At 40.7% G+C, this 13,970-nt stretch overlaps 1 protein-coding gene across 6 annotated transcripts in view; it reads right to left on the bottom strand.

Moving 5' to 3' along the window:
- Positions 1–13,970, bottom strand: part of RANBP17 (RAN binding protein 17) — a 256,018-nt gene that overhangs the window by 54,546 nt on the left and 187,502 nt on the right. For all 6 annotated transcript variants that reach the window (XM_038413649.2, XM_043491410.1, XM_038413647.2 and 3 more), the window contains 2 exons: positions 13,033–13,140; positions 9,090–9,172 (listed from right to left, as the gene is read on the bottom strand). In XM_038413649.2, coding sequence (XP_038269577.1) covers positions 9,090–9,172; positions 13,033–13,140 — 191 coding nt within the window. The remainder of the gene's footprint in view (positions 1–9,089; positions 9,173–13,032; positions 13,141–13,970) is intronic.

Raw genomic sequence — 13,970 nt, 5'->3', positions numbered from 1 at the left:
TCTGCCCGGAGATTGGTACTCACGGTCTTGAGCACTGCAGGAAAAGCTTGACAAATAAATACTATGGTACTTGGAAATCTTGTCATAATTATTTGAAATAATCAAATCTATTTTAAAATATATTTATGGCAGATTCATAGATTCCAAGGCCAGAAAGGCACCATGATCATCTAGTCTGACCTCCTGTATAACACAAGTCACAGAACTAGAAACACTGAGGCTTTGTCTCATCTTCCATCATAGCATCTTCAGGAAGAGGGGGGAGGTATCTGTCCTGATGGGGGTTCCAGTAATCTCTTCAACTCTACTACTTATCTTACTACTAATTTTAAATCTGGTTTTGCTTTATGCCTTTCCTTTGAATAGCACAGCTCATGTCTAGCAAGACCAAGAAGATGTCGGATTCCTCCTGGCAAGGGCTGACAATCTCTTGGGGGACTGAGAATTTACTGGGCTTCCCAGGTGCCCCATAAAACGCGTTTGGGACAGCAGTTAGCAAGTGAAGTTTTTTTCAGAATGTGGAGAAAAGTTACCATCAGTTATGAATGGAACAGGGTGAGATCCAGTAAAGATGGAGTAGATGATGAGGGAAAGGGTTACAAGGCATATGCCAACTGATGAGTGATCAATGATGAGGTGATTTTTCAAAAAGGAAAAAAAGGATGGTAAAAGTTGATTGAGGCAGGGAAAAATGGACAGCAGGTTTGCACGGGGATCCAGGGAGAATGAGTCAACTGGGCTTAAAGCAACAACATAACTATCTATCTCTTTGATCATCAAGAGGAAGCACATAGCAATTAAATCTAAATTAAATGCATAGCTAATAGAATTTAGGATGCTTAAAAGTTTACCAGTTTTTATCTTTTCCTGAGCTGAATTGTTTTTTATTTTGGTTAATCACTCACATAAATTTAGTTGAGAACAGGTTGAAAAAACTGTGGCAGCACACTAACTGATGTAGTTGAAAATAAAATGGGGGAGATGAGTTTATTAGAAATAAGATTTACTTGGAATAATTTTTTCCTTCCCTAAATAAGTGCTTTCTGCAGTCTGCATATGCTGACTGCTTCTATACACTATAAATCAAATGTGTAATTACATCTAAGTATCTTTTAACAAGAAGCCATGGAACACATACCAATTCCAGCCCCAGAATGTATCTGTAAGTGCAGTAAACACAAATTTAAAAACATCAATTTTGCTTCTTAAAAAAAAAAAGGATTTTTATGGTCTTTCCTTAAAATAAAGTGGCATTACAAAAACTTAGTAACATTTCTTTCCAAATATACATTGAATTTCAATATAGATAGCTGATGTCAGAGACCTGTTTCAATTGTGTGCATGTCTTGAGCTGGGAAGATGATGCAACTTATAAATGTTAAACAGTGCTCAAGGGTGAAGTTGTTATGGGCCAATTATGTTTTGGAACTGCTGGAATATATTCTGGATACATGCAGTCACTTCAGACCTATCAACCTGTAGCTTTGGATCAAACATCCAAAGGGTGTTTGCATTTCTGAAAAGAATACATAAAAAGTTTCTAGAAGACACATACTACAAAGTAAAAAATAGTTATTTACCCATGTTGTAACTTTTGTTCTTTGAGATGTGCATGCCGACATGTATTCCACCCAGGTGTGAGTGTGCCCAGCGCATCAAAGCTGGAGAAATTCAGCAAGCAGTACCCCAGGGGTGATGATCATGTCCTTTGTCTCATAGCTCCTCCCCGGCTATATAATGGCGGTGAACCCTTCAGTTCCTTTGCACCAAACCCCAGGTGCACAGGGGACAGAGTGTAGATCATGGAATACATGTCTATGTCCACATCTCGAAGAATAGCAGTTACAACACAGGTAGCTGTCTTTTCTTCTACGAGTGGCTGCAGACATGTATTCCACTCAGGTGACTCACAAGCCATTCACTGAGGAGATGGGGCTCAGAGTCTATTTACTCAGAGACTGTAGAACTGTCTTCTCAAAGTTTGCATTGGCCTAGATGGCGTGGTTTTAGTCTAATGTCTAGCAAAGGTTTCTACTTAGGATCATGTTGCAGCTCTGCAGATATCTACTATAGAAACATCTCTAAGAAACACTAGTGATGTTGCTTTAGCTCTCATCAAATGAGCCTGTAATAACTTTGGAGGCACAGTCTGAGCTGTTCCATAAACCATAGTAATACTCATCATTATCCACTTAGCAGTGCTCAGAACTGAGACTGATTGTCCTTTCATTTGCTCAGTATAAGATACGAAGAGCTGAAGTGACCAACAAAATGGTTTAGTCCTTTCCAGTTAAAATGCCAAACACCACCTCATATCTCAAGTATGAAGGCATTGCTTTTTTGCACCCAAGTACGGTTTGGGAAAAAATACAGGTAAGTAAATAACCTGATTAAAGTGAAACTGAAATATCACTTTTAACAGAAATTTTGGATGTGGTGTTAAATTTACTTCGTCTTTGAAGAACTGGGTGTATGTGGGATCTGCCATTAAGGCTTGTAATTCACTGACTTGTCAGCACATGCTATAACTAACAAAAAGGCTGTCTTCTGGGACTGGAGAGCTAACAAGCATGTTGCTATCACCTCGAACGGTGGACCTATCAGTTCCATATTACTGGACCGTATTACAGTCCCACAATGACACCATTTTCTTCACCGGTGGAAAAAGACAGACAATGCCTTTCAGAAAGCTACTTACCATAGCATTTGAAAATACTGATGGTCTCACAGTCTGAAGTGGTTCACAACTGTGAGTGCCAACTTCAGAGCAGACTGGCAAAAAGCAGGGCAGAGACCCCAAACTGGGGTGTGTTCTATAATTAGATTTCACCAACTCACTAACAAATGTGAACTCCTGACACTAAAAGAGTCTTACGATGGGGTCCCCTTGGGCATTCTGGTCTATCTTGCCACCCAGGCAAGCTGAACTTAGTGATAGTTGGATGCTATACATCAAACATCACAAAATATTCACTTCCACTTAAGACAAATAGGTGGCACTGTAGATGATTTTCCACTAATAAGCAGAACTTCTTTAACCGCTTCTGAGCACAGAGTTTTCTCCTTATCCAGCAATGCAACATCCTTATGGAAAGGTGTAGACTGTCCAGCACTGAATGAACAACTTGGCCATGATGCTGAGTTAACAAGACACAGAGAAGAGGAAGAGACTTGGGAGGTCAAACCTATAATGCACAGCTGGAGAATCAACATTGTTTTGGCCATTCTGGGGCAATCAGGATCAGCTTGGTATGGTCCAATTTGATTTTGAGGATAACCTGAGGGATAGGGAGAAAAAGCATACGTCAGACTTGGACCCCATTCAGATGAAATGCGGTGAGGGATCTCAGACTGAACCCTGCTCGGGAACTGAACTGATGACATTTCCTTATGTCTTTGTCATGAATAGGTTGATGAAAGGGACCTATTCTTCAAAGAGGGCCCTGAGCACACTGTTCTTTAGTGATCACTCGTGATTATCCGAGAAAGTACTGCTGAGGTGATTGGCCAGCTGATTCTGAGACCCTGGTAGGTGAGCTGCTACCAGCATGATATTTTCTTTTACACTTGTTGACGTATATCATAATGGTATTGTTCATGAGTATGTGCACCATTGTTCCCTGGATGTGATTCAGAAAGGCCTGGCACATGGTATACATTGCCTGAAGTTCCAGTACACTGATATGACAGGATGCTTCCTGTTCCAGCCACAATCCCTGAATTGTTAGCGATCCCAGATGCACTCTCCAGCCTATGGAAAAGGCATTGGTGACCAACATTCTTATAGGTGTGGGTCAGACAGAGTGAATCCACTGACACATTGTCCTGAATTGTCCATCACTGCAGGGAGTTTAGTATTTCCTGAGGTACTCACACAAGAACATCCATTGAGTGGTAACCTGAATGCTGGACTAGCCTCAACAATTGCTGGAGAGTGTAGTATGCAATTGGAGATCCAGTCACAGATGCTGAATTTTACAGAATCATTTGCACGGGAGAAAGGCCCTCAAATTTGTAAAGTCTGGTAGGGCCCAAATTAACTCGATTTTTTGGATAGGGTTCAGTGCTGATTTCTTTTTGTTCAGGATCAGCTTCAGCAGATCGAAAAGATCCAGCATGAATGGAATGTGACTGAGGACTTGCTTCTCAGACTTTCCTCTTACTAGCCAGTCATCCAAGTATGGGAAGACATGAACTCCATTCCTCCGGAGATGGGCAACTACCATCATAATGCATTTGGTAAAGACATACGGAGCCAATGATAGGGCAAAGGGGAGAACTGTGTATTGGCAATGACAATTGTTAGTTAGGAATCTCAAGAACTTCCTGTGGCCCAGAAAGATCAACACATGAAAATAAGTGTCTTGGAGATCAAGAGCAGCAAACCAATTGCTACAATCCACACCGGAAGGAACAGTAGCCAGAGCAACCATGCATAACCTGATATGCTTGATGTATCAATTATCCCCATATTGACTGGGTACATGTCACCTCAGGATGAAATGCAGAGACAAAATTTCTCAATACTTTAAATATCCTTGGATCAGCTGGTACAAGAACCTACAAGGGGAGAGGCAACTCTTGATCTAGTCCTGAGTGGAGCGCAGAATCTGGTCCACAAGGTAACTATAACAGGAGCGCTTGGAAATAGTGACCATAATATAACAACATTTAACATTCCTGTGGTGGGAAGAACACCTCAACAGCCCAACACTGTGGCATTTAATTTCAAATAGGGGAACTATGCAAAAATGAGGAGGTTATTTAAACAGAAATTAAAAGGTACAGTGACTAGAGTACTTGTGGCACCTTAGAGACTCACACATTTATTTTAGAGACTAAAAAATATATTGTTAGTCTCTAAAGTGCCACAAGTACTCCTCTTCTTTTTGCGAATACAGACTAACACTGCTGCTACTCTGAAACCAGTGACTAGAGTGAAATCCCTGCAAGCTGCATGGACACTTTTCAAAAACACCATAATAGAGGCTCAACTTAAATGTATAACCCAAATTAAAAAACACAGTAAAAGAACTAAAAAAGAGCCACCATGGCTTAACAACCATGTAAAAGAAGCAGTGAGAAATAAAAAGGCATCTTTTAAAAATTGGAGATCAAATCCTAGTGAGGTAAATAGAAGGGAGCATAAACACTGCAAAATTAAATGTAAAAATGTAGTAAGAAAAGCCAAAAAGGAGTTGGAAGAACAGCTAGCCAAAAACTCAAAAGGTAATAACAAAATGTTTTTTAAGTACATCAGAAGCAGGGAGCCTGCTAAACAACCAGTGGGGCCCCTGGATGATTGAGATACAAAAGGAGCACTTAAAGACGATAAAGTCATCGCAGAGAAACTAAATGAATTTTTTGCTTCAGTCTTCACAGCTGAGAATGTTAGGGAGATTCCCAAACCTGGGCCGTCTTTTGTATGTGACAAATCTGAGGAATTGTCACAGATTGAAGTGTCACTAGAGGAGGTTTTGGAATTAATTGAGAAACTTAACAGTAACAAGTCACCAGGACCAGATGGCATTCACCCAAGAGTTCTGAAAGAACTCAAATGTGAAATTGCAGAACTATTAACTATGGTTTGTAACCTGTCCTTTAAATCAGCTACTGTACCCAATGACTGGAAAATAGCTAATGTAACGCTAATATTTAAGAAGGGCTATAGAGGTGAGTCTGGCAATTCTAGACTGGTAAGTCTAGCATCAGTACAGGGCAAATTAGTTGAAACAATAGTAAAGAATAAAACTGTCAGACACTTAGAAGAACATAAATTGTTGTGCAAAAATCAACATGGTTTCTGTAAAGGGAGATCATGTCTTACTAATCTATTAGAGTTCTTTGAGGGGGTCACAAACATGTGGACAAGGGGGATCCAGTGACCTAGCGTACTTAGATTTCCAGAAAGCCTCTGACAAGGTCCCTCACCAAAGGCTCTTACGTAAATTAAGTTGCCCTGGGATAAGAGGGAAGATCCTTTCATGGATTGAGAACTGGTTAAAAGACAGAATAAATGGTAGGACTAAATGGTAAATTTTCAGAATGGAGAGGGGTAACTAGTGGTGTTCCCCCAGGATCAGTCCTAGGACCAATCCTATTCAACTTATTCATAAATGATCTGGGGAAAGGGGTAAATAGTGAGGTGGCAAAGTTTGCAGATGATACTAAACTGCTCAAGATAGTTAAGACCAAAGCAGACTGTGAAGAACTTCAAAAATATCTCACAAAACTAAGTGATTGGGCAACAAAAAGGGCAAATTAAATTTAATGTGGATAAATGTAAAGTAATGCACATTGGAAAAAATAACCCCAACTATACATACAATATGATGAGGGCTAATTTAGCTACAACTAATCAAGAGAAAGATCTTGGAGTCATTGTGGATAGTTCTCTAAAGATGTCCATGCAATGTGCAGCGGCAGTCAAAAAAGCAAACAGGATGTTAGGAATCATTAAAAAAGGGATAGAGTATAAGACAGAGAATATTTTATTGCACTTATATAAATCCATGGTACGTACACATCTTGAATACTGCGTACAGAGGTGGGCCCCTCATCTCAAAAAAGATATAGGGGCATTAGAAAAGGTTCAGAAAAGGGCAACTAAAATAATTAGGGGTTTGGAATGGGTCCCATATGAGGAGAGATCAAGGAGGTAGGACTTTTCAGCTTGGAAAAGAGGAGACTAAGGGGGATATGATAGAGGTATACAAAATCATGAGTGGTGTGGAGAAAGTGAATAAGGAAAAGTTATTTACTTGTTCCCATAATATAAGAACTAGGGGCCACCAAATGAAATTAATGGGAAGCAGGTTTAAAATAAATAAAAGGAAGTTCTTCTTCACTCAGTGCACAGTCAATCTGTGGAACTCCTTGCCTGAGAAGGTTGTGAAGGCTAGGACTATAACAGGGTTTAAAAGAGAACTGGATAAATTCATGGAGGTTAAGTCTATTAATGGCTATTAGCCAGGATGGGTAAGGAATGGTGTCCCTAGCCTCTGTTTATTAGAGGAGATGGATGGCAGGAGAGAGATCACTTGATCATTACCTGTTAGGTTCACTCCCTCTGGGGCGCCTGGCATTGGCCACTGTCGGTAGACAGGATACTAGGCTGGATGGACCTTTGGTCTGACCATTCTTATATTCTTATCTGTAGAGATTGCAGAGACTGAGGATAGGTCTCACTCCTCCCTTGGACTTGTGGATTAGGAAATATCGGGAGTAGACTCCACATCCAGCACACTGATGAGGGACCTCCTCTATAGCTCCCAGGGCACACAGAGAACTTGCTGAAAAGCAATTACCTGTGAGAAAGGTCCTTGAAAAGGGATGAGATAGGAGGGTTGGAGTGGGGAATGGATAGAAATTGTCTGGCATAACACAAATGTAGTGTCTTTGATTCATTTGTCCATGGTTGTTATTTTTCAGGCACTGTAGAAGTGGGCCAGCCTGTCCCCAAACTGAGGTGATGTGGTTAGAATGTTTACAACTGGTCTGTTGGTCCTGACATGCTAGTCAAATAGGCTGTCTGCCCTGTGATGGAAGAGGATGGAGTGGCTGAGTAAAACTAGACCCTGAAGACTGCCTTTTGTGAGATCTATTCCTTTCCTGGGGCAGCTTGCCTTGGTTGGTAAGGTGTCTGTCTAAAATATCGCTGGGTAACAGTATTTCTGCTGTTGTTGCCCAGTAAATTGGTATTTTTTCGAGGCTTTGGTATAAATTCCCGAAGAACGCATTTGTTGCACTCAAGTCTTTAAAACCAGTGCAAGGTCCTTTACACTTTTTTGTACATCTGGAGACAATGATGAATTATGCAACCACAATCCTTTTCTCATCATGATTCTGTAGCCACAACTCTGGAGGCTGTGTCAGATAAGTCTAGGGCTGACTGCAATGATGTCTTGGACACCAGACTGTCCTCCATTACAAATGCCTTGAAATCCTCCCTAGAAGAATCGGGCAATCACTCCATGAATTTTGTCAAAGTCCCAATTTACAAAGTTATACCTTGAGAACAATGCTTGTTGATTTGTGATTTCCATTTGTAAGGAGGTCAAATAAACTTTTCTGCCTATGAGATCCAACTTCTTTGCCTCTTTGTCCTTGGGAGTGGATTTGCTTTTCTCTTTACAGGATTTTTCACTGGCTGCTGACTAGCACCATGGCTGCTCGAGCACCCATGAGGGAGCTGGACCTTTGACCCATTCCTTGGTATTGAGACAACATTGAAAGGCCGCCTCTGAGTCCTGCTGAGAAACACTGGCACTTTGAGGCTCCAGTGATGGCTGAGGGGCTGGTCCCATCCCTGGTGCTGATGTATGCCTCATGGCTTGCTCATTAGGTGCTGTTTGAGTCTCAAATCCCTCGCTACCGGTGTCCTTTTCTTGAAGGACTTACAGATAGAGCCCTTGTCCTTAATGTGCCCCTCTCCCAGGCACAACAAACACTGCATATAAGGATTTCTATGTGGAATAGCCCCTTCACCCCCCCGCCCATGATGGGCAATGTTCAAATCCTGGGGAAGGCATTCCACTAGGAAACAACAGCTAAATAACCTCACTAACTAACCTAAGGTACTACTAATAAACCACTAACTAATCCTTTAGAAGAAGTTTTCAATAATTGAGAGAAACAAAGGGCAGTGTGAAGAAACACTACCCAGAGCACTCCAACTCTAGCTGCGAGCAGTGCAAAGGAACTGAGAGGGGCTGGGGCAGCAACACTGTTATATAGCCTGGGGAGGTGTTATGAGGCAAAGGGCACAAGTGCTGCCTCTACTGGTACTGCTAAGCATATTTCTCTGGCTTTGGTGGTCTGGGAGTGCACACACCTAAGTGGAATGCATTTCTGCAAGAAACAAATGACGCAAGTAGTGCACTCCATGGTCTATGAATATAACTGAGCTCCTAAGATATGCATCAGACAAGGAATACAGCATAAGGTGCTGATATTGGCCATAACACTTCATACTCCTGTTAACTGTTCACAAATACATCAAGGATCAAGGGAATGAAAGTAATGGGGCTTTTACCCCACAAAACAGTCAAAGAATTATATTTCAAAGACAACATTAAACAGATACCTACCATAAGTGCAAATCATTTTACTAGCTTCTCTGAAGAGAAGAATTCCATTAGGAGACGATACATCAAAATTTAAACGCTGTGACCTAAAAAATAACAGCAAAAATATTCACATCATTACAGTGGGAAAAAATTAGCAATGTGCTCATTCCTAAAAACAAACAAAAAACTGGTGGTAATGCTGCTGAAAAGGATCTGGGGGTTATAGTGGATCACAAACTGCACATGCGTCAAGAATGTGATGCAGTTTGGAAAAGGCTAATATCATTCTTAGTGGCATTAACAAGAATGTTGTATGCAAGAAATGGGAGGTAATGCTTTACTTGGTGCTGGTGAGGCCTCAGTTGGAGTACTGTGTCTAACTCTGGGCATGACACTTTAGGAAATATGTGGATAAATTGTAGAGAGTCCCAAGAAGAGCAACAATAATGACAACAGGTTTAGGAAACCGGACCTATGAGGAAAGGTTAAAAAATCTGGGTGTGATTAATCTTGAGAAAAAGAAAACTTAAGGGGAGACCAGGTAACTGTCTTCAAATATGTTAAAGGTTGCTCTAAAGACGACATGGATCTATTCTCTATGTCCACTGGAGGTAGGACAAGAAGTAATGGGCTTAATCCGCAGCAAGGGAGATTTAGGTTCGATATTAGGAAAAACTTTCTAACTCTAAGGGTAGTTAAGTTCTGGAACAGGCTTCTAAGCAAGTTTGGGGAGTCCTCAACAGGTTGGGCAAACACCTGTCAAGGATGGTCTAGGTTTACTTGGTCCTGCCTCAGCACAGAGGGCTGGACTTGATGACTTCTCAAGATCCCTACCAGCCCTACATTACTATGATTCTAATAATAATAAGTTTTCAAATTCCTAGTGAGCACCTTTGGCTTATTTGCAGTTCAGAGGAATACTAAAAATTCTTCCTAATGCAAACAATTAGTTTATACTCTTACTTTAGCTACTATACCCTGATAGCTTATTTCATCAGTTAATTCCCACTAGAAATTCAATTACATAAATGCATCCTCTACATGGTGGGGTAATGTGCACTTATGGGGGTGTGATTTCTAAAGCACACAAATGTGCTGCACATTAATTAGTCCATGTAGACCCTGTTAGTGTGCACTAAAATGTTAAAGCACACTAAGGAACCTTTGGTGCACAACAGCAGGGTCTACATGGACCAATTAATGCTAAACGTGTTGAAATCACATACCCGTAAGTGGGCATTACCCCATCTTGTAGAGAAGCCCAAATGTAAGCCAGATGCAAGAGTGCAGTTCATAACGAGCATCTACACATGCTTATGCATATACTCAGACCTGAAAGAGATCACACCATACACAAATCTCACCTCTGCTTTTGCTGATTTACCATCTCTATAGGCCAGAAATAGCTACTGTGTACTCAATATGGATATAAACACTGGGAGAGCAAGCGAAGTTTTCATCAATGCCCTCCCCTGGGAGAATCCAAGGAGAAAGGTAGCTTTACGGTAAAATTTTCAAAAGCCCTTAAGTGATTTTGAAGACTAAGCCCCATTTTCAGAAGTGCCTTAGCACTTAGGTTCCCAAGTCTAACTGTAAATCAACAAGAGCCTATAAATCACTTATGAAAATGAGCCTAGGGTCTTGTGATCTAGTTCACTTTGAAATGAGAGTAAATCAAAGTGCACAAGGAACTTTCAGTGCATGGTAGCAGGGTCCACGTGGAGAGCCAATGGATGTCAGGCTACTGCGCTGTAGATTTACACCCCAGTTTGCTGTGCACTAACTGTTCATCTACACAACCCTTAGGCTCCTAAGTTATTTATACACATTTTACCCTTAATCTCTATTGGGAACTGCACAGGAGCCCTGCCACTGAATCAGAGCATCTCTTGGCTGTCCTAGTTGTGTGTCACCCATTTTTGGTGCTTTGTGGAGTGCTTGTGGGACCCCTAGTGCAAAGGAAGTTGTGGGTACGTTGCTCTGCTGCAATCCATATTTTTTCTGCCAGGATTCCTATTTACAGGGTCCATCTGGTGCAAATTTTGGGATAAATCTAGGTGCTCATACCTCAATTTACAAGAAGAAAACATATGTACACTGAACAAAACATTTATGTATTCTACAAGCACAAAAATGATGGCTGGCTGGTAGAGGCAAAAAACCAAAACCAAATACATCTCAATATCACAGCACCATAATGCACACACTGATACTCTAACATATTTTAACCCTGTCATAGTGTATTGTCTAATGTATTTTAACCTGAAAAGGTTAAGGCAGTACACAAAGAAGAAATCCACCCCAAGTGATGGTCTCTTAAGCAAACACTGCAGATTTTCTGAATTCCAGTAGATGGAGGAATAGCGAGAATATGGAAAGTAGTTTGAAAAACTGTCCCTTGCATGAGATTTATTGTTCTAGCATCACTTTGCTTTTGTTTAGTCTTATTAGTGTTCTTACAGGTTCTTTCTTAACTACCTTATCTCTGAAATAAGCTGCAGCACTGTTAAATAGTCTACAGAATATGGTGTATCACTGTATCAGGTATCAGAGATTAAATTTTTAAAGTACTTTATTACACTTTTAGCATGATAAAACGAGGAAATTAACCTACACAAATAATAGGTAATGTCACAGCAAGCCAATCCACAAATGCAAAAGACACTGAGAACTGACTTGGAAGGTCTGTGTTGACATTCAGGGCTTAAACTCCAGTGATGCTCACTAACTTTGCAGGGGCAGAGTTGAACTTTGTAGAACCAGTGGTCCATCACTCAGTTAACTTTTTTTGTTTTGTTTTAAACAGTTTTTAATCTGTTTTCTTTTAAAGATGAACTTGCAAGGGAAAAATAGAAACTGAGGAAAGCACAGATTTCTCTGACGAAAACCTCATCTATACAGGTCATGGGGGTCTCCAGCAGAGAACCATTCTAATCCCCCGATCCCTTTCATTTTCCCCTTCCAAAGTCTCTTCTCCCTTTGGGCAATCCTCTTAGCATCTGCAGATTCCATGAGGATATCACAAAATGCTCTTGTTCTGTGGCATCCCAAACAACAAGACTCACTTAGGGTATGTCTACACTGCAATTAAAAACCTGCAGCTGGTCCGTGCCAGCTGTTTTGGGCTAAGGGGCTGTTTAATTGTGGTGTAGACATTCAGGCTCAAGCTGAAGCCTGGGCTCTAGGACATGTCTACACAGCAATAAAACAGCCCGAGATCCATGAGCCCTAGTCAGCTGGCATGGGCCAGCCATGGATTTTTAATTGCAGTGTAGACATACCCTGAAACAAATGCAATCCAGGGTATTTACATCAGATCAGAAAATCATTCTGGGATCTCGTCCATGAGCCAGCAAGTGCCAAGAGGATTTCACGGAGAGGGAAACATTATATAAAAGTTGGTTAGAAATACTGTTGTTCGAGATGCCCTTCTTCTCCAGTCTGAATAACTGAAGCATTCAGCATACAAATGTACCTGGAAATTGTTTTTTCTTTGGAGGGAAACTGTAAAAGTAAGTTACAAATATGTAAAGCCACGTTTAGTGTTACTTAGAGGTTGCAGGGAACACAAGACAGAAATTAGACAGTATATTATTTTCAGTGATCTCCATTAAAAAGTCAACATTTAACTATGGTTACCACATCATGGCACCTGAGATGCATCTGAAGTTATTTCAGCCTATTTTGAATAGTAAATAAATGCAGTATCACAGATTATCCTGTGTTGCATCTTTAAGCGTTGACTTTTTAATGGCTACCATAGTAGCAAATCAAAACGACAACACTGGTGGAGCTGTGGTCTCTCTAGTTCTTGTCCCATAGCACAGTCCGAAAAGACATTAGTGAGTAAGTTAAGAAAGTCAGGATACCTCCATAATGGGCATGATATAAAAATGTAGACAGAATGAAGTCTTGCAAACTACAGTGCCACTTATTGTTTACCCAGCTCTCACATGATCATTACCTGTTTTGCAGGAGCTCTGCCATAAGCTTCAAGATAGGAGTTGTACATGCTGCTTCACGATACCACAGCTCAATAGCTCTTTGTAGAATGGGAAGGTATGATGTGTATCTTTCATAAAATGGGTTAAAGAATATAAATGCCAAAAATTAATATTTTTCAGATTAACTTTACCTCAACCCCACTATGGTAAATTGGTGAGCCAGGTACATAATTTTGCCAGTTTACCCTAGCTGAGGCTCTGAATCCATACATCCAAGTTTGTCAGTGCCTGGAAGAATAAATCCCTTGGAAATCCAAAAAATTAAGTACAAAATAGGTAAGTTATTGAATAAATCATATTTGGAATATATACAACTGGCATAATTTCAGGCGAATGAAAGAGTTTTGTGTGTGTGTAGAAAATTAACTTCTGGGCTCTCTCCAATTCCCAGCAGACAATGTGTTCATACACTCCCTGCACCCACCATAACTGGTATTACCTGGCATCCTGGCTGGTAGTCTCTACAGGAAGCCAAGGACCAAATAGGCCATAGAGTCTGAACTATTTTCTCAGCCACAGAGGTGAAGGGAACAACCTTTCCTGTACGTCTTTTAGACTTAACACAGGTCAGTAGATCAGGAAAGCCGGTAAAAGTTTGTTATATTTGCGCTGGAAAGATTTCCTATTGTCTTTTCTGGAGCTGCCCTGGGGGTCTTTTATCTGCTGGGGATTTGTGGAGGGGTTTTGTTTTGTTTTTTAAATGACAATACTTACCCAAAAAGACATTTCACTTTAAATGGGAGAAAAGTTAATCAAGCCTTGGAATGCCCTGCCTTGAGTTGATAGGGCCCTTCTGGTGGAGACTAATGTCATCATACGTGGCACTGCTGATGAATGATATTGCTGTCTCTGAGAAGGAAAGCATTTTGGCTAATTCTGTCTATTTGTCCTAGTACTC

The sequence above is a fragment of the Dermochelys coriacea genome, chromosome 8 (assembly GCF_009764565.3).
Source record: "Dermochelys coriacea isolate rDerCor1 chromosome 8, rDerCor1.pri.v4, whole genome shotgun sequence".
Taxonomy (NCBI): Eukaryota; Metazoa; Chordata; order Testudines; family Dermochelyidae; genus Dermochelys; species Dermochelys coriacea.
This window is presented reverse-complemented; position numbering and strand designations above follow the sequence as displayed.